Here is a 19,889-nt window from a genome sequence, read left to right on the forward strand (position 1 = left end):
CAAACCAATGTTTACCTATTTCGCGCCTAAATCTCAATTTGTCTAATTTAAAACCGTTGTTACGAGTTCGCCCTGACTTCCATTTATACAACTCTATCATGTCGCCCTGACTTCCATTTATACAACTCTATCATGTCGCCCCTCACTCTACGTCTCTCGAGGGAGTGCAAATTAAGATGCTTTAACCTGTCTCTGTACTAGAGGTCAATACCTTTAACCAACGAGAGATGAGTCCAGCCTCCACCAGACGCTGGATGCCTTGGTCGAACTTGTACTTCCAGGCGGTGTTCTTCTGGAAGTACCAACACAGGTGACCAGGATACAGCTGGTCCTTCAACATGTATGAGTATAAAATCTGGGGAATACAAGTGACGTTTTAGTACAAATGCGAGATTATATTTCTGAACAAGACGAGAGTAAGTATGTTGTAAAGAACTCTTTTTGGAGGTAAAACAGATGAAAGTTTTTTGGGACTCCAGGAATTTATGTCACTAAAGTTCAATACAATACTACGTTCACTCTCCTACGCTCATCGTAATAAACCTTTCCTAGCCTTCATACTTCTGCATCATCAAACATCTTGTTATAGCGAGTCAATAATGTCAATCTGTCTGCCGAGTCATGAGATCATTACCTCATAATCGGCACACGGGAGGTTTTAAAATAATCTGGTATGCATTCCACCTGTCCATAATATATCACCTCAAAGTCAGCGTAGAGAAGCAGCCTCCCGTAGGAGTAACTCTCGATGAAGGCGTGAGTGCCTCTCCTCATCAATGGGATGATTTCTTCGTACTCCTTGAAGAGGTCCAGTTTATCCCCGAGAGCCCGGTACACCCTGTTTTCCGATGTCTTCAGAGCCCCCGGCACGAATTCCCCGTAGTCACACATGGACACCCTGGTGGCAGAGAGAGCGAGGCTGTGAGGACTCGATGATCGCTGTAAATCCCTACTGAAAAGATGGTTCTCTTTCACTCGTCTATCGTTTACGTTTTCTTCTCTCTGAATGTATTCTATAGTATTCTTCCCCGGTTACACGCTTAACGGTATTTCTTGGTTTAGAAATAAACTTAGCCACTCTCGGCCAAGTAGTGGGTAGTTTGGACACTAGGCAGTACCTGTAGTCACTCTGGGCCAGCTCTTCTAATGTCTGGATGCGCTTGGGAAACACAGGGATGGTGAGGAAGGCGATGAGGTTGGCGGTGTAGGCGGTGGTGAGGATGAAGCAGTAGACCCACCAGACCCCCACCAACACACGCTGCCACTGAGCCGTCGGCAGCACAGGTAGGCTGTGGTTCACTACCGCTCTCAGCAGGTAGGGCCATGTCTGTCCCAGCCCGCCCAGAAACGGCTCCGGCTGTAGCAAGTCCTGTTCACATGTGGAAAACTTGTCACAACTCGCATAGATCTTAAGTTTTTATCAAGATCATGACAAAAATGTGTGTGTGTGTGTTATATACAACTCATGTCTCTCATGTAGAATTGCAATTGTCAGAAAAAAAAACATTATAATGGATGAATAAAGGGGAACATAATGTACTCATTGGCTTGTGAAGTCTTACTTGTCAAAGGAGGATGGTCAGGGAGCAGGAAGACATTGTTTTTCTACAATGAAGACGACTATTACCCCAGAAACACCTTGATCACCTGCTTAACTCTTTCGGCGAGTTTAACCTGCCTTCAGTTCTTTGCTTTAGGAGGTGAAACACCCCGAGGTTATCCAGTTCCTTAGGAACTCAATACTCTTAAGTCCTTTGGTCAGTACAATAGGGTTTGTCAAATGTCTCTTAACCTATAGAATTGTCTCACGTACCTGTAGGGTCATGATGACGACGACTATCGCAAAAGTGCCACCGACACAGAACCAGACGGAGGGCATGAAGGGGTAGTACGTGGCGCGCCACTTGGCCAGCGGCGCCGGGATCATCATGGCTAGGCCAAACCCTTCCATCCTGTACGACACGCTGGCGTCGAAGGCCTCCAGTCGTTCTTCGGTGATAACGAAATAGTTCACAGTAAAGTTTTTCTCCCCTCGGTGAACCATTCCCAGCATGCCGTTCCAGGAGCCGTTCTCATATGACCCCCACTGTTCATCAGGAGATACTGTTGTGACGTTATACCTGTAGTCCAGCACACCAGCCATGGCGTCCAGCATCTCTGCCACAACACCATCTCCAACTCCCTTAGCCTTTGTTGCCGACTGATACAGATATGGTCTATCGTCTAACCATGTTCCCAGCAGGAATTCATAACCTTCGAATGACTGGTACCGATCTACAAAAATATCCTCAGAGTTACGGAAGGTCGTTGGGTTCCAGTCTCCTAGGGCAATCACTGGCTGCACCTTAGAGAAGGGTAAAGACGTGTATAGTCTTGCCTTCGCACGTCTTTTCTGGAATAAAGGCGTCGGGTTCTCAAAGAGGACTAGTCTTTCTATGCCTTTAAAGACATTATCCATCAGTAGAGTCTGGACTGATTCATCAGCTAGACTAAAGAGCATAAGATATTTGGGATTCCACTGGAGAGAGATGGCCTCGAAAAATGGTCGGGGATCTTCCTTAAACACAACAATATGGATGACACGGGCTCCACGGAGCACCGGGGCAGGCTGGTCCTTGGACCACAGATCCCCGTCGGAGCCCAGGTCAACCAGGACACGAGGGGAGTCCTGGAGGGCTGGGAGGGCCAGTAGCTGGTCTAGGACCTTGACTTCCAGATCAGGGTCCCGGTACAGGACGACGCCCCAATCTGCTAGGGGACCTCGCAGCACTGTGTACAGCGCCTCAACACCAAACGACAAGGAAGAAGTCGTGTTTACAAGGAATCCCAAGACAGGATGTGTCACGGGAAGCAAAGTTACCAAGAAAATTAAAATCATAGCTTAATTATTGTGCCAGGAGACACCTCTTGTACATGAGTTACGGTCCTTCCTCCTGGTTCAGCAGCTGGGGTGACACTGGGTGACACTTGGTAGCTCAAGCATACATATACACTGCAGAGATCTCGTAAAATAACAGACGAGGTCGTTGAGAATCTTTGATGTGGTGGACACATTACATCGGGTTACAATTCTTCGTCCTCACTCCCGACTGGTGACAATGATAACGCTACTTCACATTAAATATTTCGTAAACAAAAGCTATAAAATGTGAGATAAAAGAGAAGAAATGTTGGAAGACATAAAAAGTGAAGCATCAGTTTGAATCAAAGCAGAAAATAGATTACCTCATTAATTGGTTTCTTCTAATTGTTTTCTCTCGTGTTTGTTCTCTTGTATCTTTTTTTTTCTTCAAATCAAGACGAGTTTAATGGTCAGAGTTGATCAAGTTTTAGTTGTATCTTACCTTGTCAAATAAACTCAGGATATTAAAAACACTAGTAAATTAATCTATGTGTTACCAAAAAGACTGATAAACACAAGAAATTACCACGGTAAATATTAAAACACAAATTAAACTAAAAAAAAAGAATACATCACATTAACTAAATACCTTTGCGGAGTCTGTCTTAATTTCAAGTTATATAACTGAATGAGAATAAATAATATGTTGTGTGAGTATGAATGAGTGTGATGATTATGTGTGTGTGTGTGTACAGTAAACGTGTTTCTGCGGTGTACGCAACCTGCAGCCTGGCGAGTTTAGTGTAATCGCTGAGTTGACTGTTCCAGGAAAGTCATTACTGTCTTGTTTCAGTGTAATATACAACGTACAAAAATCATAACCCATCAATCAGGTTACAACCTATTAAATAAATATACAAAAACAGCCAGAGAAAAGACACTGGGGTTCATTCTTAGACCTTGTAACAGCGAGTCTTTGTCATAACATAATACGTCCTTGTGCTGTATATATACACTGCACCTGTGACCAAGTTATCCCCTTCAACACTGACTGCTTGGGCGGCTGGCCCCGTCTCTGTTACACACTGTTGGCATGCACTGGTTCCTGAATGCGTCTAAACCTACTCCAGTGCTCATCAAGTCTGGTCTTGGAAGAGCTCACACTCGGTGCCGTCACTACACTCGGTAGCAGATTGTTCCAAGAGTTCACAACTCTCACTCCGAAAAGGTTAGCCCTCAGTTTTTTGGGTTTGCGGCTTCTTCAACCTTGAGCCTGTGTTAGTGAAGTCTGGTAATGAATAAGCTATCATGGCAGGTTACTCCAAGATTTGACAACTCTCACTCCAAAAACATTTGCCCTGACAATTTTCTGAACTTGTGGCTTCTTAACTTGAGGTTGTCACCTCTAGTGGGGCGGTTATCAGCTAGTTCTATGTATGGACAGTGACTGGACACTCGACTTAGTTATGTCCTCTGAGGTGCTTATATTTTATTTAAAGTTTTGTAGGAATGTTACCTACGCGGACCTTAAGATAAAATGATGGTCCGCCCGAGGTGCTTATGGGCTTCTATTAAGTCACCCCTTGCCCTCTATAGTATCAGATAGGCAGCTGCGGGTGTTCTAATCTCACTAGGTACCTGAGGTGCCATAGTGCTGCATCACCGTGACACCTTTATACTTTAAACTGTAAATATTTAAATGTACCTGTACTGCTGTGTCTCAATATTAAGAATGTGGAAAAAAAATGATGCAATGCAGCAGTGGGGAACAGCACAGCAACTCGCTGCTCCTCACTGCATCATTCAACCAGTCGCCTCACGTAGCTGTACCTACCAAGGTTACCCATTCTCTTCGAATAATAATGTGGGTCGGCATCAACAGTACCTCGGAAGGTAATGAGATTCAGGTTGAGGATTCACTGATGTACTGTATGAACCGTAGTAGATTTAAGTATACAATACAGGTACAGCAATTCTAAAATAGTGACAGTATATTGAGTAGATGCCTTAATATATAGTTATGAATAGAACTGTATAAAAACTATATAACCATCTATTGTATTTGGAGTTCACACGTACACACTACTTAAGAGTAGCGCCTACCACTGCTACAGCCAAACTCTGATAGTAGTGTATAATACATTTTTACTTTACCTTTATCCTCTTCACCACTGATCGGCTCGTTAGCCGCTTGGGCGATCGGTCACGTCTCTGTTACGCACTGCTGGCAAGTACTGGGCATGCACCGGCTCCTGAATGTACCTGAACCTGCTCCAGTGTTGGTCAAGTCTGGTCTTGAAAGAGCTCACACTCGGTGCCGTCACATCACTTTCTGGTAGATTGTTCCAAGAGTTCACAACTCTCACTCCGAAAAAGTTTGCCCTCACAGTTTTCTGGACTTGCGGCTTCTTCAATCTTGAGCTGTGACCCCTTGTGGGGAGTAATAAATTATTTGTCTGTTTTGTCATTAATAACAGATCTGGAGTTTTCGAGATGAAAAATTCAGTAAATCGACGGAGATACATTGGTTTTGTGTCTAGATATTCTTAAATATTCACTGAAATAGACGGTCTCTTACATCCTTGGACTAGAAGTTTATCAAAACTCTCACAACACTCATTAGTACGAAGGTAATAGAGAATAGTGATGATTGGAATCCTTAAGTAATGCTCAACGACGTGTATCAGTTACAGATCACTAGTAGGAGGCTCTCGAAATTGAAATAAGCTGCGGCTATTATTCACGTGATTCATTTTGCGTCTTGTTTAATAAACTTATAAAAAAAAGAATCTTTCCCATAAGAACATTTTCTTTCGATAACTTGAAACGGACAATCTAACTATTTTTCTTATTGTTTCATAACATATAATAATAATGGCCGTCATTGTACAATATCCTAACACTCATTATTCTCTTACTTAAACGTACTACGTTAAGATTGTCTTCTACTGTTGCGCGTGCTATACATTTGTATCGAGTCGATTCTTCTTTATATTGTATCGTGTCTCCCAATATCCCTTACCTTTACACATAGAGTGGTTATGTTGTTTAATGTTCCAGTGTGCAGTGAAAGAGCATATGTATGTATTAACAAATACATGTAATACATGTTAATTGTCAAACAATATCTGACTGTAGATGGAGAGAAAGAGAAAGTTAAAGATTCCTGAACACAGGCATTTAACAGCGAACATTTACAAGATTAAACAGATTTTTTAGATTTATATTGCCCCCGAGGGGGCTAGTTTATTGGGCACCCCTTTACATCCTGTGCAAGGTGAAGCGCAGAAGCGGCAGAAGCGTTTGCTGCACCCCTCGGAGAAGCATGCTAAGTTCATGCTTGCCGTTATGACTCATGCATTAAGGGTGTAGAAGCCTGAAGGGTTATAGGTTTTGTCAGCAAGTTACATAAAGTGACAGAATGATGAGTGTGTGTGTGGGGGGGAAGTGGTGTTTATGCAAAGCGTGGCAGGTCCCAGTGCCAGGCCTGTGACTAGGAGGAGGGATATCTGGTCAGGGAGGGAAGAGGTGTTGGTAACGGCTGGGGACCTGTAGGAGGAGGTCATAGGGCAAGTGAGGATGTAGTGAGAGAGGGTGTGAGAGTCGGGTTGGCCACAAAGTTTACAAACAGTGCGGCCAGGCTCAGGGAGGTGTTGGTAAAGGCTGGGGACCTGTAGGAGGAGGTCATAGGGCAAGATTAAAAACAGTTTATATGTGCGGGACTTGTTTGTTCATTCGTCTCTCGAAGGTTAAATTTATATATATTTTTACCATATAATTAATATAATATGCTGCATTACATATATAATCAGATTTTTATTATTATAGTATTATTATAATAAAATAAATAAATATTGAAGTGATAACCGTGGTAACACTATGAGATGTACTTATTACTACCATGCTATTGTACTATTCCAGATGATACTAAATGTTACATAATACTTCCTTGAGATAAATGTATAGTATATAGTATATCAGGTGCCTCAAAGAGAGCTCAGGTTCTCAATTGGCTCAGCCATGTTAATATTGTTATTATTATCCACTCTATATCTATATTTTTCTGGCTAAATAAACTGTTACAATTCAATTCAACAATTCAGTATTTACAAATAAAACTTGTTTGTTTGCTTCAACAGACTCGGGGTTCAGGTGTTCGAGCCTCCAGCTGTGAGCGGCAGGTCGAGAGTAAAAGTTGTGTTGTCATTGAACAGTGAAGTGACGACTCTTTACCATGGCGGGGGGAACCGAGAAGCCTGAATGGCCACTACAAGGCCAATTTAGACGATATAAAGTCAAAGGCAACCCATGTGACATCAGGATCGATGAAACAGGTTTTACAGTGTCAAGTAAAGGCGACGGAGCATCAGGCGTAGTAAAACAAGAAGTGTTAAAGGCCTCGGACCTGGTGGGTTGTATGTGTATGAAGGCAGGACCTGCTGAGGCAAGGACACACCTTGCATTTTTCACAATATTCGCTTATCCATTGAATGACAAGGGGAAGAAGAGAAGGAGAGTGACGTTTTCTTTTGAAGTCGATAAAGAAGACACCTTTGAGAAGAACTTGGAGATCGCTGAGACTTGGAGGAGTGGTGTGTATAGGGCCATCAGGATCTTTGGTGAGTGCTTATACCGTACCTGAGTCATGACAGCATATAGGAGTAGATTCAGGATCGAGCAGATCATATGTACTAAATTATGAGAAGTTAACTGCCTTCAGGGGTGAGCTCGACACAGACAAAAATTTGTTTTTACTTTGTGGATATAGACACAGCAGCCATATTGTTGGACTGATGCTAATGGTTAGGTTAGTCAGAAATAAGGCCATCTCAGTAACTTTTGTTGTATAGTCTGCCCAACCACACTTGCATATTAGGCTGCCATACCAATAGACATGGACGTTTCACACACGGCTGCTGTACCTATATCCTGTGACTTTTTGTTAATGCAATTGTAGAGTGTCCAGTGTGGGATAACTTAAGCTTTAGGTTCACAAGCAATGTTCTGACTATGATACTAGACTGCCTGGACTGTACAGGGCATGCTTCTATATACAGTACACTTACCCTGTATTTGTACTTCACTACATATAACTTGCTAAAAATTGGCCCAGCAGTCACTCTTCCCCACCCATCATCCACTGTAAGTTCTAAGAAGGCAAGCTTGAATTCTGCATGCTTCACTGTTTGCTGCGGAATGCTTCTACGCTTTGCCTTACACAGGATGTATGGGGGTGCCCAATGAACTGTCTTCTTAGTTGATGTATCCTGTTCCTCTATTCCCGTAGTCGATGTAACCCCTTTGCATGGTCATTGAGCTCTTCGTCTATTTGGACTTATCATGTTATACCAATTTCAGTACCAATTTCAGTACAGTATTTTTAATTTTTTTACTCTAGCTGGTCATGTTTTAATAAGTTATTTTTTCCAACAGGTACAGCTAACCCCCAAACTGACAAGAGTAAAAAGCTGTTGATGCTTATTAATCCAAACTCAGGACCAGGAAAAGCTCAACAGATATATAAGAAACAAGTGGCCTCAGTGTTTGGTGAAGCAGAGACTGATCATGAAGTTATTATTACAGAAAGGGCGAACCATGCACGAGAGATAGTCCAGTCTCTCAACCTAGCCAAGTATTCTGGAATTGTCATTCTATCTGGGGACGGCCTTCTTTTTGAGGTCAGTTCAGTTTCTCAACTTTGCCAAGTACTGTACTCTGGAATTGTCATTTTCTCAGGAAACAGTTGCCACTATGAGGTTCACATTTTATGTCACTGTCACATTTATCCGAGGATGAGTGTTTGCCTCTTCTCTCTGTGTTACACCTAGGCAGACTGCATGATATTGTTAACTCTTAAGTGTCTTGTATATGCAGGCAATCATGTGGCCTTAGCAAGGCAAGAAAAACTCAGCATTTGGGATATATCTGTGGACTGTGTCGGTGACTTCTGCTAGTGGTGGTGCAGCGAAAAACACAGAAGAGAGTAACATTAGCTGAGAAAAGAGTGACTTGGGAGGAGCTCTGTGAGGTTCAGATTCCAGCATCCCTCAGTCATCATTACAGCATAAATGAGTCGACCATACAAATTATTTGAGCTTGTGAGAAGACTTGTGGTAGTGTAAAGGCTTCAGCATCTCTAACACTGTGTTAATATCTCCGTTAGTCGGAAACCCCCGTAGTTGGAATCCTCCTATACCCAGAATTGAAATAGGCTTGGAATTTTTCAGGAAAAATTATCTCAACTCAGTGTCTGTGAACAAGTTTCTGAGGTTGAAAATCAGACGCATTTTATGTAAATATTCTGGAAAATCTCTACTAAAATTTTTTTCCGGGTCTGGAAGCAAATTTAGAGGTTGAAAATCGGGCACATTTTCTAGAAAATTACGGAAACCTCAATTTTTCTTCCCTTGGTCTGGGACCAAATTCCGAGGATGAAATAATGTTAGATTCTTGGACACTTTTACCCATTACCTGGAAAAATTCAGGGGATGTAGGATTTTACCAGGTTTAAAGATAGTTGTCTTGTTACACGGAAATCTCTCTTACCCAGAAGAGCTATTCACCAATTATTCCGGCTAATAAGGGTTTCTCGAGTGCCGTAGAAGTGATCCTTGTATTGAATGGATAGTGAAGTTATTATGCTTGTGGTTCATTGTTCAAATAAACAATAACATTTCTTTTGTTGATGGTGTAGCCATACAGGAAAAGCATATCCTGTAATTTCAGTTGGTTAAGGACTATTGCATTCAGCTTCCTCCAAACCCTATTTTTCACTAAAGGTATTAAGATAACCTAACAGTGTTATTCCACAATGTAACCCTATATACTGTGATCCTGTTGTATATTTTGTATAGCCTTTTGTTCCCAAGGTCCTAACCCATAGGTATTGGAGGGCGTTGTACTGCACATAAATTGCTCCTCATTGACGAAGACGTCAAATTGGTGTTCAGAATTAAATCCTCATTTCTTTAACAGGTATACAATGGCCTTTTTGAGAGACCAGACTGGGAACAAGCAATCCAGTACCCCATCGGCATGATTCCAGGAGGCTCGGGGAATGGGCTGGCAAGATCCCTTGGACAGTGGCTCAAGTAAGTAGTACTGTATACAGTACCGGTAAATAGTTCTACCATTGTAGTTGATGATTAATTTATTTAAAACATGTACCGGTAGTCTTTGGGTCTTAAAGTACTGTATATAGGTTTATGTATTAATTTTAATTACTGTCACTGGGGTAGAATCTCCCATAGAAACCCAGATGGGCAGTGTGGCTATAGCTCCAAGTAATTCTGATTTACTTACTGAGAACAGAGTTATCTTATTGTTCTCATTTAGAAAGTATAGTATTGTAGTAATTTTTTCCCAACTTTTATAGTTTCATTCCATGTAGCAATATGCCATCTCAAGGTCACCTCATCCCCAGTTTTTCCTCTTCCCAGTGAGTCAGTTATCACTAAACCAAATTTTGACTTGTTAAATGAGAGGGTTTCAAAATGTTTTTATCGCTTAACTGAATTAATGCTGAATGAGGGATACCTGTTCAGTATATTATTCCATTAAAACATTTTGAGTAAACCACGAACTCCCACCTTTTTAATGGACTATATCGAGGGTCCATTATATTTGAAACCTCCATCTAACGAACTACAGTACAGGTACACAGAGGGGGGGGGGGTGAAATCCGTTATATCTAGGGTCTGTTAGGTGTGAAACCCCCATCTCATGGATTATATATTATATGGAAAGAGAAGGTCGTTATATGGAGGTATCACTACAGTATGTTGTTTCTTGCATCACTTGTTAATTAGAGTTTGTGTTTATTGTAGTACTGAGTATCCCACACTACAAGACCTTGACCTTTCCTTTCCCAGTGAACCCTACTTGGCTAACCCTGTCTTGGTATCTACACTCAACGTAGTCTATGGCCACCTGTCTCCTTTGGACTTGGCTATTGTCCAGACGGCAGAAGGGAAAGTAAGATTTTGTTTATATATATATATATATATATATATATATATATATATATATATATATATATATATATATATATATATATATATATATATATATATATATATATATATATATATATATATATATATATATATATATATACTGTATATATATATATATATATATATATATATATATATATATATATATATATATATATGTAGTTCTTGCTTGTGTCTCGGCATAATTTTATAAGGCATGGTATCCATGATTTTTCATGAGTACAGTATGTATCGACAGTATTTCACTCTTGGGAGTAGGATGGCTCTTAATCCTAACAAATTTTGATCACGCAAGCTTCCTAGGTTTTTCTGAGGGTTTTATGGTTAACTGTATAGTTTACAGTAATTATCCATATATTGCAAGTGAAACAACTTAAATATGATAATGCAAGCTTTTTTTTTTTTTTTTTAGATTCAGTATTTTCTAAGTACAGTACTGTATATGGCTTTCATAGCCAGGGGAAAATGCCCAGGAAGAAAGATAGAGAGAGAGAGAGAGAGAGAGTTACTGGACAGTGAAGCCTCCATATAACAGATTTTTAACTCCTTATAATCCATTCGATTGGGGTTTCATACCTAACGGATCCTCGATATAACGCACTTTCCTCGCCATGCCCAATAGTCCATTAAATGGCGGTTTCACTGTACAGTATTAGTAAAAACAAGGGCTAGAAAGTCTCATTCTTATTCCTCTTCTCACCTTTCTAGGTGATGTTCTATTATAAAGAGAGAAGGAACCTGCGTGGTTGTTTAGAAAAATCCTGCGGTAAACACCTGTAGCTTGCAGTGGGAGCAGCTAGAGCAAGTAGTTTCACCATTTGTAGTATATATTTACTGTACTGTATCTATAAACAATAATATGTTCTCTGTTTGCATTTCTCCTCAGAGACTTCTTTCCTTTCTCTCAATTGGCTTTGGACTCATCTCTGACATAGACATTGAGAGCGAACGCCTGAGAAGCATTGGAGAGGCAAGATTTGTGGCATGGTCTTTTATACGGGTAGCCAGTGAGTAACAATATGGAAAAAGCTCTTAAGATGTTAAACTTACAGTTAAGTTGTTTGTAGTGATTTCATCAAATTTCAACATGATGGTGGAGGCTTAGTCTCCCAGGTGGAGGGAAGGAAGCTGTGGCTGTTGATATTTACTACTGATTCACTTTTGCTTTCCTCCAGTTTTTTTTAGAATGATACTAAAAAAGGTCTGCTTTTGGATAATTCTTTGTATTTGTTGATACTAGTGTTGGCCTCAACCAAGAAACAAGCTTATAGAATTTATAATTATTTATTTATTTATTTATTTTTGCAGATTTGCGCAAATATCCAGCTAAGATATCTTTCAAGCGAGCACAAAGAAAAACATCTAACCAAATACCAAAAGTTAGACCTCCATTGATGCATTCACAGACTTTTGAGGAGGAACCAGAAGTGGCATCAGAAGCCCTGCCTGATCATCTGCCAAGAAGTCAGAGTGTTGTGCAAGAGGTACTGTATATCTAATCTTCTTTGTCTTCTGTGTGTGTGTATAGGATATTTTGGTTTTCAGAAATAGCACTTTACCTTTTGTGTACTGGATCTCCTTTGAACTGAATGAAATTATCTGACGTTAGCCAAATTAGATATTAAAAGTAGCGTCTCCGTAGTGAAGGGGCTAAGGCTAAGAAGAAAGTTTATCATTTATTTCCATAAAGTTTTGATGTAATTTTCCTGCAGGGACAACTCAGTGAATGTACCCTTGACCTAAGTCCATCCCTCATTAAGGTGGAAACGCTTTACACAGAAGATGGTTCTGGACAAGAATGTGGAGATGGTGGACAGCAGAATCATAAAAGAGGAGTCGAGAGTGAAAATGAAAGTAATCGAGACAATCATGCGTTGACAGATGATTGTTTAATACCAGATCTTAATGAGCCTGTACCTGAGGACTGGGAGACCATTGAAGGTGAGGATGTTAGGATTTTGATTACGATGTACAACAGTTGATCATAATTTGGAATTTACTTTATTTCAGCAAGAATAAAGCCTCTGCAGTATTTCCAAATGATGAAGGTTTTACTGAATGTTCAAATACAGCACTGATTTTGCTCTTGGATGTCAAGGTTTCAATGTGTGTGTGTGTGTGTCTGTTCACAGAACTAATAGTGTTTCTGTTAGCCTCAAGGTGAGTGGATATGTTATGTGGAGCTGACCATATACTGTCCTGGTAAGTTGCACTAATCAGTAATGTGATGCCAGCTACCTCCTCATGTTTAACAGTACAGAACTATTAAGAAATTTTTTGTGTTAACACTAATGCTTTTTGATGTCTTTTGGATTGTGAAGGCATGTTAAAGTGGATCACTCAGGCTTTAACCCTTTACAGTGGCTGGCACAGATCACTAAATTATTTTTCCATTTACTGCTGTTGGTTTATATGAACATTCTTCCTTTTAAAATTGCAGTGTGAGGTGTTCAGTCCTTGTAATTTGAAGACTGTTGCATGGTAGGTCTGTGTGTGTGCAGGTCTTCATTTGTTTGAATGGTTATTCATTACATATGTAAACTGGCATATGTGGTTACAGTTCCTATCACTTAGTAAATTTAATTACATTGTCTGTGTCTGAAGTACCCTTACTAATTAATCTTTTCTTTTTGCAGATAACTTCATTATGGTGCATGCCACCTATCAGTCTCATATAGCAACGGATGCTTTTATTGCCCCAGAAGCCACACCAAATGATGGCATCATGTGGATAATGATGATCAGAGGAAGCACTCCAAAAAGCAGTATAGCCAAGGTTAGTATAACTCTGATATTTGTGTGAACTCAATTTTTGATGCTAGTAGTCTGAGTATACCGGGAATCACATATTTTACCCCCAGTAAATTTTTTTCATATATTTTTCATGAGTTCAAATTACTGTACAGGCAGTCCATAACTTACGAAGACACGGTTTACAAAACATTGAAGTTACAAAAAAATTGTTCCAGGAGCAACTATAATTGTTGTGTACACCAAACATGACCACCAAAAACAGTTTTGTAGGATTTTAAGATGTTTTGGGAAAGGTTATTTATCATAGCTTTTATAACGGGATCCGATTTACAGAAAAATTATTTAAGAAAGTTTTTTTCAGGAACGGAACCCTTTCGTTAATTGTGGACTACCTGTACAGTACTTGTTTTATGCTTCTAGTTAGATGTAAATTGCAAGGATATTATCACCCATGCATTTTTATTTTTCCAGCTTCTGTTGGGATTGGATGGAACTCACGTTAATGTGCCCGGCATAGAAATGATACCTGTAGTGGCACTGAGAATAGTTCCTGCCTCCAGCAATGGCTATCTCAATGTAGATGGAGAAGTGATACCCTGGGGGCCAGTCCAGGCTCACATCCTACCCAGAAGAGGCAATATTATGACACGGTAGGTCGTAATCCAGACATTGGACTAATTTAACATTAGTGTGTCTTGGAACTTCTCTGGAAAAAGTTAATTTAAAGTTAATGAAAAGTCATAACTTCACAAGATAATTCAAAGGCAAAATTACAACAGAACTTATAGAAATCTGACCATGACACAATTGGTTGTGCTGTACATGTCTAGGAGATTATCTACAATGTTAAGTAATGACAAGAATCACAATGTTGCAAACACATTGAAAATTATGCTTTAAAAAAATAACCAAATCATGTGTAGTTCAATGACATTATCATCAGTAACAAAAAGTTTTGGGCTTAATATAATTTAGAATTGTAGTGGCAGTGGCTTCTTCTAACTTTAATATCTTGTAGTACAGGGTATTTAACTCTGGACACATGCAGTATCTCTCCAAGCTACATTTCAATGGAGTGTCTACAGTGAAACCTCTATTTAACTGACTATATGTAGAGGAATCTTCGTTATATCAATTGAATTGAATTAAAACAGTTAGATGTGAAACTTCTCATCTAAAGGCATATATGACAAGAGAAGTCCGTTATATGGAGGTTTCATTGTATTCTCCAGTAAAATATGAAAATGATAACTGGTTCTTTTTTGTTACTTTTTTATGAAGGTAAAATCATAGTTTCCATATCTGACATTAATATTTCTTAAAAACAATATTTGACAGCAGAGGAATAATGTGAAGAGAAATGCAATATAAAGTATTTATGGATTCCTCAATTAGTGTTATAAAGATCAGCCATTAATTTATCAAAATCTGTTAATAATTCTTCAAAAGCATTATTTTAGCAGCAGAAGCAAGATAATTTATCTATGTCCAAAATGTAAGTCTTTATTTATGCATTATGATAAATAACACTTCTGAAACATTGCTTGACATTATAATATCCACAATGTATCCAAATATAATGGTGAAAACAAAGTAAAAATTAGGACAAAGAGATGATAGTGTCACAGCACAGGTGGCGGCTACCAGCTGAGTGAGTCATTGTTTATGGGCGAGGTCGTCATTATGTGGCAACAGTTATTAGTTTATTAGTACAGTACAGTATTCGTGATTCATTTGACTGTGGTTGAACAGCACGTCCAAAGGGTTAATAGCTTTATATTCCCCTGTACTGCCTATGAAAATGTATGGTAATTTTTCAGTTTGACCATAAAGTTGGATGTCTTGGGATAGTGTTCATATTTGATAGACACAGAGAAACTTTATGATATACAGGGTATTATAATAATATACAGTATATTATTTACACTTATAAGTTTGTTTATAAAATACTGTATACAATAATGGTTTTACATGGGGATGACTAAATCATGAATGTACTGTAGTCTGTTAGTAAAGTAAGTATTTTCATGAATTGTTTTGGGTAATGTAATTTGTGGATTGACATGAGGAAGTATGTACTGTACTGTATAGTACAAATACTCTTTGATGACTTGATTTTATTTTAGCCTCTAGCTTGTATCTGTACGTGTAGAAGAGTACCAAGGTATCTTAGTATGAACACCTTGAGGTACATAGTATTCAAAATTAAAATTTCATTTTTTTTCCTTCATATTGTCTTGGCCTTTCTGCTGCTTTGTAAACACATCTTACCCTTTTCTCACTATTACTACCCCCTTTGAGGCTTTCAGAGCCCTTGATCCAATCTGGGTCTTGTGCTCTTAAAATTATTCTTATCTAGTATAGGTAAAGTACATTGAAGTGTCAGACTGTTCTAATTCAAGGATGATGTAGAGACTTTGGTTGAGGAGGATTTCGAGCATGTTCACCTGGAAGCAGTGTTTTCCTTACCTTTGGCATCTTTTAGTTGGATGTCAGACCTTTAAAGTGTAAGGAAAAGTAAGGAGTTTCCTTTTCTTGGTACAATTCAAGTTTTACTGACACACCTGAAACACTAAATATATTATCGACATTCTATGACCATTTATTGTAGGAGGAGGAGGTGGCTTTGTTGCCCTGATAGTCATTCATTCCCCAGAGGAAACCTGAGTTAGTTTTGTTGCAACTCCAATATGTCCTTTATAATTCTTTCTTAGAAGGTATATTTACCTGGGAGATAGTACAGTATACACATAATTAGAGAACCTTGTAACATAAGGTTGGAAGTACTGGCTGTGTGTAGTGTAGTGCTAGTGAATTGTTACTGATTTGATTAGTATGATAGTAAATGAGGCTTTGTGAATTCTGCTTATGATTAGGTAATGGAAAGTAAAAAGAAAATGCATCCGTGAAATATCTTGAGGAATTTGATATATTTCATGTTTTATAATATATATTGGCGAGTCTGCACTATATGATTGAGGCAAGTCTAATGTTTATGTGTTTTTTAAATAATTCTATTAGATTTCATTGCTGCCAGTGATGTAAGAAAATGAAGGTGACACTAATACAATACTGTATAGTTATCTCTGAAAAATATACCAATACAGATACAGTATGTCATTCCGTATAGTATGTCATATTGTCACTATATTGCTTTTAAAAATAAGGAAGGACCAAATTTTTTTGATATAGTAGCTAATATGTTAATGTCTTTCATCCAAGCTGTTTTCTTAACATTTTGTTTGTTTCACCTAAGCAGATTTCTTAGTTTTATGACTATTGTGCCTTGATTCAACAGAAACTTAGCTCAAGATTAATTCTGATGCTTGCTAATCAAGTGGTAATGATAAAAGTTTAATGTACATATTGAATTATAGATGGTAACAGACCTTGTCTTAGGTTGCCTTTGATGTGATGGAGGATACCAAAGCTTACAGCTCAAATTCAGTAATTATCTCTAAATTGGTGGGATTAATAGTGATTCTGTGATGTAACAGGGTTGATAGGCCTTTTATGTATAAATATAAAAGTTTTATTTTCTAGAGTGATAATGCCGTATTTATAAATATTTTGTTTATACTCTTCGCTAATTGTGTTTAGGATACTTTGCATAAGAACATCACGTCCCACTAACTTGCCCAGATCGTTCATCTTGCTGGTCATGTCCTCCTGCTAGAGAATTGAGGTATCTGGGCAAGTTATGAATTAGCTTTTAGGTATTGTATTCCAAATCAGATTATAGAAACTAACACACACAATGGATTTATATTTGATGTTTTAATTGAACAATATATTTACAGAGTCAGATTAAACAGTATGTGGACAAAGAAAGTTCTTGAATGCTCTAAATGTCATACAATATGCAAAAAAGTGGGAAATCTGAATATTGCTCTCTGAGGAAGTCTTATTGCAAATTAAATTACTTCTTACACCTGTAAATACTATAAAGACAAGCAACATATAATATTACAAAATATTGAGTCACTTTACAACCAGGCATACCAACAATTCTGAGATGACAAAGACCCATATTGCTTATTCTGAAATCTGTCGTGACTAGCTGTTCCATAACTCTTTTTGCCGACTGTGCAATATTGAATTAAGGGTTGTCTTTTACATGTATATTTAATGTCAAACAATATTTATTCAGTACAGTATAGGAAATTCTTTATATACTAGTGTTGTTACATGTAGTGCCATTGATGATATATACAGTATTTATTTAGTCATACATTTCTCAACATTCCCCTTTTTTCTGTTTTATTCCTTACAGTTTGTTTTTTCATTGAGAGGTTGTTTAAAATGTTTGTTTACATTTAGAACCTGTTGTACTGTATTAAGGAGTTGATAGATGTGTTGGTGGTTTAGCAGTGTTTTGATGTACAGTATTGTATAGCACTGATAGATAATGTACTGTACTAGAAATGTAGAGAGAGGTTGGTGGTACAGTATCAAGATGTGAGCACTGGTGTGTAAGAATAGGAAATCTGGTGGAACATTAATGTAGTGGTAGAATGTAAGCCATTTAGTTGGATATTTTTACTTACTGTTGAATGCTTGTAGAAAGTGCATCAATGAACTGAATTGCCAGTACTGTACAGTAGTTAAGGTGGACTTTTAAGTTGCCTATTTTTGTGTGATAGTAGATTATGGGTTCAATAGTGGTATTGGTTATTGTGTAGGAAATTAAAATGGACTTTTGACTCAGTGGGTCAAACAGTGATACCATGGTAAAGTGGACAGTAAAGTGTAAGCATATTAAATTAATTTTTGAAGATGTAAATACTGTAGTTGAAAGTTGAATCAGGGAAACCCTACCTATTGAAGATGAGATTGATTAAAACTGTATTTTTATACTTGCATGGAAGCTGTTATTGTAAATGGCTGGGGAATTTTCTTTTTGTAAGTGGTAACTCCAAGTGTATATTACCTTATTGTTAGAATGATTAATTCCTGATCATATGGTATGTATTACAGTATCTCGTTGTAGTGGACCAAACTGAGAATCCTCCTAAGGCTTTCTTTTGCTTTAATTGGTAACTATTATAAGATAAATAATGTACCAGGAGTACTGTGCAGCTAAACTAAATTTATGTCATAGAAAAAGTGCTGTGAAGTGAATGGCAGCATAGGTACAGAAGCAAATATTGGCTGTGAAGAGTGAGACTTGGACACTGAAATCCTGAAATTCTGAAATTTTATTGTTTGTTATTACAGTATACTGTAACTCTCATTATACATCTATTGCTCTATACACTACTAAGTTTTACTGGAACTTCTCTCCAATTGTTTATGGGAAAGTAAGGATTTTGGTCATCCTATGTACATAATGGGAGGGTGCATCATTAACATATTATACTGTATATGGGAATTAGTGTACTACTTTGACTTAAGTTATCCCATGTTGGGTGATACCATTAGTGAATCTATTGAAAATTCCTTTTATAATTGCATGGTGATATATTTCTAGTATTTTGGTTAGAGTTCTCCAGAGATTACACATTCCAAGTTTAATTTTCCATTTTACGGTAGCGGTCGTTTGTTTATGGTGTAAACAATTTGGGTTAGCACAAACTTTTAAAATTATATGTAAATATGAGTATATTACAGTTGTGGATATATATTCATCTTGTATACTGTATATGTAGTTGGTCATCCAGTAGTTTTGGCCATTATAGATGAATGTTCTATTTTATATTTATGATTATGCCTTATCAGGTGCTTATAGTATTCAGGTTGTGCCTGTATCAGTTTAGACAGTGATTATAGCTATCCCTTTTATTATGAGTTTAGATTTAAATTCACACACACACACACACACACACACACCCACCCACCCACACACTGTTGTACTCTAGATTTATTACTTTTTTATCATATGTTTTGTATATCAACACAAGTTTTCTTATATAATTGGTTACAGTGATATTATAATCTCTACAATTCATAACTCCATAATTTGTAATAATTATTAAAGTATTTTTGGAAATTCCAAATCTCAATCTTTATTTCAACCTTTTCCTGATCATAGTAAATAAGTTATGAAGTGGCTACTTAGATGTGTAGCATTCCATTGACCAGGAGCTATTGGAGGCAGCAGCTGTCAGTAAGCTCAGGTAGTCTGTAGAAACAAGCAGACGATCCAGCACTCTGACATGGTATTTTGAATTTTGTTCATGTTGAAAGCCTTAAAGTGTTTCTTAATGTCTTCCAGTGGATATCTTCAAAAGTTTGCTGATTGCTTGAAAAGTGTTGTGTAGGATTGAGAGTGGTGGCTC

General features: G+C 38.1%; 2 protein-coding genes across 4 annotated transcripts in view; one reads left to right on the top strand and one right to left on the bottom strand.

The window, feature by feature from the left end:
* LOC121856592 (ionotropic receptor 21a-like) overlaps window positions 1-2,935 on the bottom strand; it is a 4,026-nt gene extending 1,091 nt beyond the window's left edge. Inside the window, exons 1-4 of the mRNA XM_042352219.1 lie at window positions 1,814-2,935; window positions 1,119-1,369; window positions 703-898; window positions 212-355 (exon numbers count right to left, since the gene is read on the bottom strand). Coding sequence (XP_042208153.1) covers window positions 212-355; window positions 703-898; window positions 1,119-1,369; window positions 1,814-2,878 — 1,656 coding nt within the window. The 5' untranslated portion in view covers window positions 2,879-2,935. The remainder of the gene's footprint in view (window positions 1-211; window positions 356-702; window positions 899-1,118; window positions 1,370-1,813) is intronic.
* A 4,071-nt stretch (window positions 2,936-7,006) lies between these two features.
* LOC121856586 (sphingosine kinase 1-like) lies at window positions 7,007-19,607 on the top strand. 3 transcript variants are annotated; one of them, XM_042352213.1, is made up of 9 exons: window positions 7,007-7,461; window positions 8,276-8,520; window positions 9,818-9,933; window positions 10,714-10,816; window positions 11,744-11,864; window positions 12,166-12,341; window positions 12,618-12,798; window positions 13,494-13,633; window positions 14,083-19,607. In XM_042352213.1, exons 1-9 carry the CDS (start codon window positions 7,077-7,079, stop codon window positions 14,263-14,265), a joined length of 1,650 nt encoding a protein of 549 aa, XP_042208147.1. In that variant the 5' UTR covers window positions 7,007-7,076; the 3' UTR covers window positions 14,266-19,607. The 3 variants fall into 3 exon arrangements, with proteins under 3 accessions (XP_042208147.1, XP_042208146.1, XP_042208148.1); XM_042352212.1 differs by having other exon boundaries at window positions 7,008-7,461; window positions 12,570-12,798; XM_042352214.1 differs by having other exon boundaries at window positions 7,008-7,461; window positions 8,426-8,520; window positions 12,570-12,798.
* The last annotated feature ends 282 nt before the right edge of the window (window positions 19,608-19,889 follow it).

The sequence above is a fragment of the Homarus americanus genome, unplaced genomic scaffold (assembly GCF_018991925.1).
Source record: "Homarus americanus isolate GMGI-L3 unplaced genomic scaffold, GMGI_Hamer_2.0 scaffold26591, whole genome shotgun sequence".
Classification (NCBI taxonomy): domain Eukaryota; kingdom Metazoa; phylum Arthropoda; class Malacostraca; order Decapoda; family Nephropidae; genus Homarus; species Homarus americanus.

Excerpts from the sequence above, each read along its gene's own strand:
- LOC121856586 (XM_042352212.1), top strand. The coding sequence starts at position 7,077 with ATGGCGGGGGGAACCGAGAAGCCTGAATGGCCACTACAAGGCCAATTT. Across the intron at positions 8,521-9,817 it reads GGGACGGCCTTCTTTTTGAG|GTATACAATGGCCTTTTTGA; the intron begins GTCAGTTCAGTT and ends TTTCTTTAACAG. Across the intron at positions 12,799-13,493 it reads GGACTGGGAGACCATTGAAG|ATAACTTCATTATGGTGCAT; the intron begins GTGAGGATGTTA and ends TTCTTTTTGCAG.